Source organism: Thalassophryne amazonica, chromosome 10 (genome assembly GCF_902500255.1).
Source record: "Thalassophryne amazonica chromosome 10, fThaAma1.1, whole genome shotgun sequence".
NCBI classification, from domain to species: Eukaryota; Metazoa; Chordata; class Actinopteri; order Batrachoidiformes; family Batrachoididae; genus Thalassophryne; species Thalassophryne amazonica.
Window position 1 is genome coordinate 47254730 of NC_047112.1, and position 12499 is coordinate 47267228.

At 42.3% G+C, this 12499-nt stretch overlaps 1 protein-coding gene across 2 annotated transcripts in view; it reads left to right on the top strand.

The window, feature by feature from the left end:
• Nucleotides 1-12499, top strand: part of atp13a3 (ATPase 13A3) — a 184698-nt gene that overhangs the window by 66784 nt on the left and 105415 nt on the right. For both annotated transcript variants that reach the window (XM_034179954.1, XM_034179955.1), the window contains exons 4-8: nt 547-720; nt 1352-1585; nt 2237-2307; nt 2523-2606; nt 7187-7256. In XM_034179954.1, the coding sequence (XP_034035845.1) occupies nt 547-720; nt 1352-1585; nt 2237-2307; nt 2523-2606; nt 7187-7256 (633 nt within the window). The remainder of the gene's footprint in view (nt 1-546; nt 721-1351; nt 1586-2236; nt 2308-2522; nt 2607-7186; nt 7257-12499) is intronic.

The following is a 12499-nucleotide window of genomic DNA, read 5'->3' on the forward strand; positions in this document are numbered from 1 at the left end:
AACCGTTACTGACTGCCACAATCGTTACTGACTGCCACAATTTTTTTTCCTGATTTCTTAGTGTTTCTTAAAGCCAGAAAGTTGCCATTTGAAATGATTTTAGTTTTGTGTCATGTCTGTGATCTGCTTTTTTTCTACAAAATGAAACAACTGAATGAACATCCTCCGAGGCCGGTGATTCCATAATTATTGCCAGGGGTTGTATTATTGTGAACACCCCCTTTTCTACTTTTTTTTTTTTTTTTTTTACTAATAGCCCAATTTCATAGCCTTAAGAGTGTGCATATCATGAATGCTTGGTCTTGTTGGATTTGTGAGAATCTACTGAATCTACTGGTACCTTGTTTCCCATGTAACAATAACAAATATACTCAAAACCTGAATTAATTTTTTTAGTCACATAGCACTACTGTTATTCTGAACAATACTGTATGACTTTGGCAGATGAAGAATGTCTAAGGAAATTACAGAGCAGTCACATTTTACCTCTGCCAAATTGTGAACCCTTTCAGACACTGAACCAATTTGTATTCCAATGTTGTTTAGGAATTGCAAGGGTACCGCTTGTGCTGGTGGCGGCTGGCACTCGTAGGCCTTGGTGTGCTGTGTACAGGGGGCTTTCTTCTTTTGCTGCTCTACTGGATGCCGGAGTGGTGCGTCAAATCCACCTGCACCCGTACCATGGTCCATGACGCTGAAGTGGTGTTGTTGCGCTCAACGGTGGGTAGAAGCCTTCTTTGTATCAAATTTCTACAATGCTTAATTGCAGTGTTGTATCTATTGGTAAAAACATTACATTATTCAGCTTTACTACCTCCTGAAACATTATTCAAATTGTGAATAACATTGGTCTGTTGACCTCAACAAAACACATTTTCATTTTTTAAAAACCTTTTTTTTAAATTTTGATTTAACTCTTGAATTTTAATGACTGGTTGTGGTGTTTTGTCACATATGATAGAAGCTTCTTCACACAAACATTTTTAATAGACTTTCTAACAAAGCATTTTTAATTAAATATGTGTTTTTAGGAACATTTTAGCTCGTACATTGAAAGCACCATCAAATTGCACACAATTGCGTGGCACAATGATCCTGACTATTACAGTAAAAGTCTTCACTGGTATCACTGGCGCTGCTTTTATAGTAAAATGATTTTATTGTGAAGAGCATTTAAAAAGAAGTTGTCTTCAATGTTATTTAACCTGTACATGTAGCAACAAAGCTATGTACAGCTGTTCACAGTAACTCCAGCTTGCTTCTTATCAGGCTGTCTGGTCTGTATAATGGTCGTTGAAACCCATCGGTGAACTGAAATTCCACATAGTTTGGTTTACATGCATCCTAATAGGATGAATTCCGGCGCTGGTTCTTGGCCAAGGTGCGAGTGATGCTGGCCCCAGGGAGCAACCCCTTCTACAGCCTGGAGACCCAGACCACCTCCCTTTCCTCCCATTCATCTCCCTCCTGTCCCTTCCCCATCCAGTTCTCCTCCTCCCTCGCCAACGGACACCCCCCTCACCCTTCCGATGGCACCCCTGCTCAGGAGCTCATTAAAAGATACGCAGACTACCAGCCCACACAGGTCAGCAACATTTACTTTTACAGTGTTCACATTATCTAAGCTTTGATACAAACAAGCTCACGAAATGAATGCATTCGTACACAGTGCTTAAAGTTGGCAATGCACAGCAGTTGCTGCAATTTAAATTAAATTAAGCAGTAAATTTTAAGACCACCTGTGAGGCTTCCAACCATTATTGACTTGTTACAGCCGAAACAGATTGATAATATTAATTGTATTGTATTTCTAGAATGTAAAAAAAAAACAGAATTTCCACATATTGCTTTTTGTTTGTTTAGCCTGCTTTTTCCCTCTCTCTCATGTGCTTATACACAGATACAGAGGTATAAAATGCCTTTCATTGTTTGTTTTGTTTTTCCCAAAAATCAATCAATAGACATTGTCCATGAGATTAATAAAAAAGACATAGTTAACTGGTTCACATGTAGTTACCCAGTGTTACCACACCTGTTCTTGTTTATTCATCCAAAATGATAAATGTGATTAGTAATATCAATCATTACAGTCAAACAGACTATAAAATGACATTCTAAGAATACACAGGTTGCAATCTGAACAGCTATTCTAGCTGAATTTGCTTTTCTTTAAACTTTATTCTGGGTTGTGGATAAGCTGTGTGAATGTCATTAAAAAATTCTGTTCTTATTTCAGATTCGCTATTTTACCTTCCATAGCACAAGGTATTACTGGAACAATGAAGTGCAGAACTTTGAAGTTTTAACGTAAGCATGCTTTATTTATTTCTAAATATTCTTTGAACCAAACATACACAGGATAAGAACGGCATCTGCTGCTATTTAACTTCCAAAGAAATTTTAGAACAAACGTATATAAATTAACATCTGTAATAAAGCTTAGATGAGTGTCTATTTCCTTGTTAGATAATATCTTCAGTGTTTTATTCCTTTTTTTTTTTTTCTTTTTTTTTTACCCACAGCGGTCTGGAGGATTTGCAGGTCAATGCATCCACCCTCCACTTCGAGCACAGTGCAGGTCTGACCAAGCGCCAGCAGGAATATAGGTAATACTAGGGTGTTGCCTGTGGGGATCCACGGGCTCTAGATTTAGTGTTTATCAAATAGGTTGCTGACATTTTTCAAGGGTGGTAATAAATTATGCAAAGTTTCTATAATGATTTGGAATGGTGTCTGAGTCCAGTATGTAATTATCAGTGTCATTGTTCACTGTTATGTAATATCAGTAATTTATTCAAAAATATTAGTCTTATCAATGTTCGTTTTGGTAGTGTTCATCCTTGATCCAAAATACATAAGCATACCAAACAGCAAATGTCAGGTCTTCCTAGGTTCTCCATGATCAGAGCCATACACACATACGCAGGCATGTACACAGAGGCCACTTGGCTTCTAATATATATTTCAATTTATTTTCATTTATATAGCGCCAAATCACAACAAGGCTGCCTCAAGGCACTTCACACAAGTAAGGTCTAACCTTACCAACACCCAGAGCAACAGTGGTAAGGAAAACCTCCCTCTGAGGAAGAAACCTCAAGCAGACCAGATATAGAACATCTTTGGTGTCGAAACACATTTACAGCATGTCTAAACCCGATTCGAGTGAATTTGTAGTTGGCTGACAGGAGGATATTCATACTGGGCAGATTATTCTGTGGTTGGAGTGTTTTGCACTCTGATCTAATAACACAACGTTTGTTATGTGTCGGACGCAGCTCGGAGAACCGACCAGCGTTTGAAGGACCCAGTATGAAATAAGCAGAGCACGGTACAAAGGCTAACTGAATTTAATACATAACAGTGATAATATAACAACAAAAGGTGCGGCCTGGCGTGGTGCGCTCCCAGCAGCGCTAACGGTCCGGAGCCAGAAGTTGTTTCGGACCCAAGGACCCCGCCGACACCCCCCAGGTGGCCGTAACAACCGAGTCTGTGAAAGAAGGAACCATTATGTGAGTCCACACTCTACACACAGAACACTTAAAGGTGTACAAACAGCAAACACTTCCTGGCTTGATTACTGATCAGCTTCCCAACCTGCAGGCATGGAACATCCAGTTCCCAAAACTCCACTGCAGTGAAAGCTGATACATGACTAACAAACAGCTCAATACAATAAGGTGTGAGGGACACCACATTTACTGACTGTATAACTGTTAGTCACAAAATCTAACGTACCTCAGGAAGTGTGCTGACGAGCGTGAGACCTCACCCCCTTCTCTTTCACAGACTGTGCATCAAACCTGGACGTTCTCAGCATCCGCTGCTGATGAGATGGCTCCCAAGACGACGATCTCACCCGTCTGGTCACAAGGTCGAGTCTCTGGCAAAACACACTGTGCACTCCAGTCTTAAATGCCAACATGTTCCAATCCATCCAGATGCACAACAGCTGTGAGTCCTGACGAGTCGCAGGTGATCAGGGCGAGGTCCTTACAGCCTCAGCAACACAGCCACTCAGTCCCAAACGCAAGCCACCTGGGAGGAAACCAAAAGACAAACAAACCGGCAGCCAGGCCCTCCCAGCCATATAACAGTACCCCACCCTCACGGGAAGCCTCCCGGCGACCACACACACCTGGCCCAGGAGAAACACCCCCCTCCAGGGACCATGGCTGGAAACCGCATCTGCGTTCATCCTCCAACAGACTGGTTGAACTGGCTGCATCTTTGCCCTTGTTTCTGACAGTCTTAGCACAGGTGTGGCCAGGAGTTCCTACACCTGTGCGGTCAGCCTTTAACCAAACGTGTGATTAGTCATAAAACAAAACAACCAAAACACCCCCCCCTCCCCAGGGGACCGTCCCATCAAACCCTAGGGAAGGGGAGAAAAGAAAAACAACCCAAATTTGAGCTCACAAACAAAAATGCCAAAATACCCCCCCTCCTCCCCCCCAAACGACACGTAGGGACCAACACCCCCCAGAGGGCCACCCGCCAGCTCCAGGAGTAATAACCACGGCCGAGGTCCCTCTGGGATCCAACGTCACCCACGGGGACTACCAGCGCCTCCCAGAGGACCACTCGTCAACCCCAGGAGACGCCTCCCCTCATGACTAATGGACCCAGCCCCGGCCGTCCACGGCTAGATGGACCCAACGCCCTCTCCCCCCCAGAGGACACCACAGTCAAACCCTGAGGGCGGAAACTGGGGGGGGGGGGGGAAACAAAAAAAAATACCCCAAACCCCCCCCCCCCCCTCCCCTCCCGGGTGCAGAGGCCACCTGGGAAACGCCCAGCACAACCTAACTGCACCCCTCCAGCAATGCCGACACTACGGCACACCCGGCTGGAGTCAGAGGAGAAGAGAGGGCATAACAAAAAACAAAAAGAAAAAACAACCCAAGTACCAACCCCATCACCCCCCCAGGGGACCGTTCCAGCCAACCCTGGGGATGTGAAACAAAAAGAAACAAAAGAAAAAACAAACAGACCAACACACAGTTGTTTGGGTCCCTGTTTTTTTTTTTTTTTTTTTTTTTTTGTGTTTTTTTGTTTTTTTTGCAAAGGCTACAGGGTCACACCCCCAGACAAATAGTGGACAACAAAAAAAATAAAATCCCACACAAAAACCAACTCAAAAAACACCCACACAAAATGAACTAACACAAAACAAATCAGTGAGTTATACCGTCAAGCTCAACCAAATGGAACACACCTGTTCCTACTCAAGAGCTTGACGGTAACGTGATTCAGTCACCACAAGGGGGAACCAGAGTGCAAAAAATGAAAAAACCCCTTTGGCGACAGAAAAAACAAACGAGCTGCTCTTATGTGCGCAGCTGAATGCAACACACAACCAAAATGTGCTCAACTAAATAACGCCGGAGCTGATACAACAGACGCAGTAGTTACCTTTGTCCGGGGAAACGGGGCTACGACTGTAACACAGGAAGCCCAGCGACCCGTGCTAACAGAGCTCCGCCGTGCGCGTGAACCCATTACAAACGCACTCTTGCAGCTCCCGTTTACACCTCTTATCCGGTCGGAGTGTGACGCGAAGCCGTCGCCAGTCACACTCCACCACGACCCACGGATAAGGCACAACACAGGAACACGGCTGCAAGAGAGCACAAATCAGTAGCCAGTAATGGGTTCTCAAACACGCACCTTCCGGGCGGAGAGCCCCGCAACTGATCCGGATAACCACTGAACGTCTGCTGCCGCCTTCCCGGCGCGTTACCGTCTCTGCTACCGCTGGGTCCGTGATGTTTGGCCAGAGACTACTGTTATGTGTCGGACGCAGCTCGGAGAACCGACCAGCTTTTGAAGGACCCAGTATGAAATAAGCAGAGCACGGTACAAAGGCTAACTGAATTTAATACATAACAGTGATAATATAACAACAAAAGGTGCGGCCTGGCGTGGTGCGCTCCCAGCAGCGCTAACGGTCCGGAGCCAGAAGTTGTTTCGGACCCAAGGACCCCGCCGACACCCCCCCAGGTGGCCGCAACAACCGAGTCTGTGAAAGAAGGAACCATTATGTGAGTCCACACTCTACACACAGAACACTTAAAGGTGTACAAACAGCAAACACTTCCTGGCTTGATTACTGATCAGCTTCCCAACCTGCAGGCATGGAACATCCAGTTCCCAAAACTCCACTGCAGTGAAAGCTGATACATGACTAACAAACAGCTCAATACAATAAGGTGTGAGGGACACCACATTTACTGACTGTATAACTGTTAGTCACAAAATCTAACGTACCTCAGGAAGTGTGCTGACGAGCGTGAGACCTCACCCCCTCCTCTTTCACAGACTGTGCATCAAACCTGGACGTTCTCAGCATCCGCTGCTGATGAGATGGCTCCCAAGACGATGATCTCACCCGTCTGGTCACAAGGTCGAGTCTCTGGCAAAACACACTGTGCACTCCAGTCTTAAATGCCAACATGTTCCAATCCATCCAGATGCACAACAGCTGTGAGTCCTGACGAGTCGCAGGTGATCAGGGCGAGGTCCTGACAGCCTCAGCAACACAGCCACTCAGTCCCAAACGCAAGCCACCTGGGAGGAAACCAAAAGACAAACAAACCGGCAGCCAGGCCCTCCCAGCCATATAACAACGTTTCCACTAAAGCAAAGGGAATGTCAAGTGAAATCTGAGTATGTTAATGTGATAAAGGATACAGAGTCCAGAATATTTACAGAGGAATCTTTCAAATGATGGTACAAGCACCAATTTCGGTACAAATACTCCTTAGACATTATTATTGAAAAAGTAGACTATTCACTTGATTGAATAGGGGGCAAGTAGGGGTTAATTAAGAATTGCATAATGGTCAAAGTTTACAAATTTACTGCACAGATGACTGCTTGGAAGGCAGTTTCAAGAAGACCTTTTCTCAATCAGACCATTTTTTTCTTTATATAAAGATTAAAAAATATATATAAATTACTTTGTAGACGAGAATACTCTGACTTTTTCCAAGACTTATAGTCCTGTTCATCTTTAATGAACCAAGCTGAGTTTGGGAACTATTTTGTTCCCTACAGATGACATGGAATTCAGTGGCAGAGATTATAAAATATGAATTATCAATTATACTTGTTTTTCTTCACAAAGGTCTTCATCAACAGTTTAATTTATACAAATGTTCTTGTCTTCTTCCCTTGTCAGGAGACTGTTCTTTGGAGTGAATAAAATAGAGGTGAAAGTGCCTTCTCTGTTCAAGCTGCTTATCAAAGAGGTATGGTCATGTTTGTGTTGACTCTCTCGTCCCCATGTGTGCGCACACACACACACACACACATATATAATAAATTGGTCCCCTTGGTCAGGGGAAAGGTATTGCTGCAGGTTGAGGAGTTCCAAAATCTGTGTCTTGTTCACAACTGAGAATAAGAGATGGAGCGTGAGGCTGTACCAGACCGTTGTGATGAAGAGCTGAGCCAAAAGACAAGGCTCTTGATTTACCAGGCAACTTCTACCTTTGTCCTCCCTGATGATCATGGTGATCAGCGTCATCAGGGATACAAGCAGTCAAAATGAGGTTTCTGGGTTTACACTAAGACTGGTGAGAAGCTTGAATATCCGAGAGGGAATCTGAGTTGAGCCGCTGCTCCTTTGGATTGAAATCTCCCTGCGGAGTTGGTTCAGATTTGGTTGCATTAAAGGGGCTGCCAATAAAATCAGTGCCTTCTTGCATTCAAGAGCAGGGGAAGAAATCTGATGATGAATTAAGCAGTGGTAGCAGAAGTTTGGATCTCATCATATCTGGTTCTCTTTAGGAGCCATATCATAAAATTTATGATGCCATAAAAGACTGGACAGTGTATTTTACCAAGTATAGGAATAAGATGCCTGATGGAGACACAAATGAATATCCAGGGATTAATTAACTTTTGTCCAACAGAACCCTAGAATCATAATTAATAAATTGATTGAATTGGAGGCATCAGTTAGAAATGTGGCAACATCTACCTTTAGAGAGAAGTCCATCACCATGACCTAAATGGCTTACGGACCAAGAAGGAAACCCTTAATTAAAAAAAAAAAAAAAAAAAAAAAAGCTAGACAAATATTTACAATTGATCAATAGAACAAAGGTCAGCCTTTTATGAAATGTCAGTTTTGGATCAAGGATGATCCAAGGTGCCAAGGTGAATGTATAAATGTCTGCAAATGTATAAGTTATGAACTACAGCTCAAAAAATTGATAATTTTATGCGTTTTAATGATCATGTTTCTGTTTTGCATATTCTACTACACCTATTATTAGAATGCATAGCTCTGCAAAACCCTAAATAGCTAACTCTTGGTGTTGTATCCAGTCCATCACAGAAATTTCATATGTTCTTCCAAGAGTTGAGACCACATTAACAGGCTCAGGCCAAAGTTGCCAGCATCATCATAAAGTGGTGTGCGCCCAAACTGCCACTTCTTGAAGGTCTCTCTACTCATGAGAGAGGTTGAATTCCTTATTCAGTACAAACCGATCCACAATGGTCAACAGCGCTGTGCGTCACTGCTATCATGTGGTGAATAAATGGAAGTGACAGCTCTTTTGACATGTCTTGCTGTAGATATCGGTTACACACCTGGATATAGTCTTGATTTCAATAATGAAATGTTTTTCTGTCTCATAGATCTAGTGTCAGCTAAACATGTCTTATTTAAAGGGCATATCTCACTCCAGTCAACACTATTTAAAAAAATATATATATACCAGATTATAAATCATTTCTCCCCAACTCTTTAACTTCTGCAGGCCCTGGTAAAACTGATAAAAGTAAAATGAGCCAGAGTGCACCTAGAAAATCCAGAGTCTCTCTCCGTCTCTCCCTCCCTTTCTCCATGCTGTCCGTCCTGAACTAATTGGATTTAACCCCTGGGGTCCGAGGGCATTTTTTGGACAGTTCACTCGCCTGGCATAAATGATTTATTATTGCTGTTAACAGCTCTCCCTGCATCCCACAATCAAGTTTTATGTGTCTTTTTTTTTCAGGACAACCTGTGCTTTCATAATGTATATGCTTTTGTTGTGTTTTATAAGTGTAATAAAGGTTTACAATCAGAAATAAAGGAAAAAGTAAAGCAGAAAATAATTTTCCACACTCATTTATTCAAAACACACAGCAAACTATAATAAACAACTGTTTTGACACTTTATAAAGGCAATTTAAGGTCTTGTGTGAAAGACTGTACAACAAAAAGGTTCAAACAATAAACACAAATCACATCTTGAACAATATATACAAAATTGTCTATGCGCTTTGTTTGTCTTCATCTCAAAAAAATTTCTGTCTGCCATTACACAAAGGTTACATCACAAACTTCTACTTCTACTGTGTTTTGGACAGTGGTGGGCAAAGATAACCAAAAAATTACTTTGATAACAGATAATCAGATAACTGAAAAGTTATCTTTGATTAAGTTAAAACGATAAACCACCCAAAAATGTATCAGAAGTTACAGATAACCGATAAATTACAGTATTGTCTCCGGTACACTTGCAACTACTAACAAGCCGATTTTGAGTTTAACACCACTATCACTTCTGAAAGCATCAAAGGCGACCACAGACCCAAACAATGAGTCAGCACTTCTGTCTTTGAGTGTCCTGCCACCTGCTGGAAGCTCCAGTTTACTACATGGCTTCCAGCACAAATGTAGCTGAGAGGAGCCATAAAGATCAACTCTGTACCCAGTCACAACACTGCCATCAGGCCGAAATCTTGGAAAATAAAGCAGTGCTGAGTTATGGTTTGCTGTATAAATAAAATGAATACTGATAGAATAACTTAATGTCAATTCTATCATTTGTGCAAAGTTAAGATATAACATATATCTTTTAATGTTGAATAATGCACTAATTCTTAAGTTTTGTAACAAACACAGACAGACGGCATTCTGGGTAAAATGTGCCTCCGCTCACTGATTGGTTATGTAAACCAACACGTTAATGTGAGGTGTGTCTTGTGTTGGTGTTTACAGATAAATGTGCTTTTGTAAAATATTCCATTTTTTATTTGTAAAAAAGGGTATTTTCAAAAAATAAAAGCCAAGTTGTAATTAGATAACCATCTGATATAATGGCAGGGTAATGCCATCCAGATCCTTACTCTGGATGGCATTACCCTGACCTCTAGTAATACTGTGAGAAATCTTGGAGTCATTTTTGATCAGGATATGTCATTCAAAGCGCATATTAAACAAATATGTAGGACTGCTTTTTTGCATTTACGCAATATCTCTAAAATCAGAAAGGTCTTGTCTCAGAGTGATGCTGAAAAACTAATTCATGCATTTATTTCCTCTAGGCTGGACTATTGTAATTCATTATTATCAGGTTGTCCTAAAAGTTCCCTAAAAAGCCTTCAGTTAATTCAAAATGCTGCAGCTAGAGTGCTGACGGGGACTAGAAGGAGAGAGCATATCTCACCCATATTGGCCTCTCTTCATTGGCTTCCTGTTAATTCTAGAATAGAATTTAAAATTCTTCTTCTTACTTATAAGGTTTTGAATAATCAGGTCCCATCTTATCTTAGGGACCTCGTAGTACCATATCACCCCAATAGAGCGCTTCGCTCTCAGACTGCAGGCTTACTTGTAGTTCCTAGGGTTTGTAAGAGTAGAATGGGAGGCAGAGCCTTCAGCTTTCAGGCTCCTCTCCTGTGGAACCAGCTCCCAATTCAGATCAGGGAGACAGACACCCTCTCTACTTTTAAGATTAGGCTTAAAACTTTCCTTTTTGCTAAAGCTTATAGTTAGGGCTGGATCAGGTGACCCTGAACCATCCCTTAGTTATGCTGCTATAGACGTAGACTGCTGGGGGGTTCCCATGATGCACTGTTTCTTTCTCTTTTTGCTCTGTATGCACCACTCTGCATTTAATCATTAGTGATCGATCTCTGCTCCCCTCCACAGCATGTCTTTTTCCTGGTTCTCTCCCTCAGCCCCAACCAGTCCCAGCAGAAGACTGCCCCTCCCTGAGCCTGGTTCTGCTGGAGGTTTCTTCCTGTTAAAAGGGAGTTTTTCCTTCCCACTGTAGCCAAGTGCTTGCTCACAGGGGGTCGTTTTGACCGTTGGGGTTTTACATCATTATTGTATGGCCTTGCCTTACAATATAAAGCGCCTTGGGGCAACTGTTTGTTGTGATTTGGCGCTATATAAAAAAAAAATTGATTGATTGATTGATTGATATAACCGGTGTCAAAATAAATAGAACACTGCCATGATCTACTGGTGCCAGTGCAAGTTTTGGCCCTTTTTCAGTTGATTTTTCACTTCATTTTTCATGTTTTGGATCGCACCGAGTTTCAGGTTAATCGCGCGTCCTGCATCATTTAGTATACATGGAGTAACGAGCTGCGTTTAACATCTCACGACCACCTCTCACACTGTGCCTGTGCAAACACCTGTTTTTAAACTTTGTCTCCCATCGAGAGTTTTTGTAAATTAAGTTTGGGAAAAAAAAGCTTCTGTTTACGTTTTGCTTCTGGAAACACTAATCCGACGTGTGGTTTTTGAACGTACGTGTGTGAGAACATAAATCGTGCGCTCTGAGCTTTTACACCGTGCGGTTCTGTGGTACAGCTGAGCTCGAACCTACAGTGATTGAAAATATCAGTCCAGCTTCAGTTTGAATACTGCCATGAACACTACTGGCCAGTAGATGGCAGTAGAGACTTGCCAAAACAAAATTCCAGATAATCTGTGTCTGCTGCTACTCTTCTACGTTTAAGATGCGTGGATTTAATAAATCAATCAAGCAATCAATTTTTTTATATAGCGCCAAATCACAACAAACAGTTGCCCCAAGGCGCTTTATATTGTAAGGCAAGGCCATACAATAATTATGTAAAACCCCAACGGTCAAAACGACCCCCTGTGAGCAAGCACTTGGCTACAGTGGGAAGGAAAAACTCCCTTTTAACAGGATGAAACCTCCAGCAGAACCAGGCTCAGGGAGGGGCAGTCTTCTGCTGGGACTGGTTGGGGCTGAGGGAGAGAACCAGGAAAAAGACATGCTGTGGAGGGGAGCAGAGATCGATCACTAATGATTAAATGCAGAGTGGTGCATACAGAGCAAAAAGAGAAAGAAACAGTGCATCATGGGAACCCCCAGCAGTCTACGTCTATAGCAGCATAACTAAGGATGGTTCAGGGTCACCTGATCCAGCCCTAACTATAAGCTTTAGCAAAAAGGAAAGTTTTAAGCCTAATCTTAAAAGTAGAGAGGGTGTCTGTCTCCCTGATCTGAATTGGGAGCTGGTTCCACAGGAGAGGAGCCTGAAAGCTGAAGGCTCTGCTTCCCATATATGTATATGTATGTATATATGTATATGTATGTATGTATGTGTGTATGTATATGTGTGTGTATGTATATGTATGTGTGTGTGTATGTATATGTGTGTGTGTGTATATGTATATGTGTGTGTATGTATATATGTGTGTGTGTGTATATGTATATGTGTGTGTATGTATATG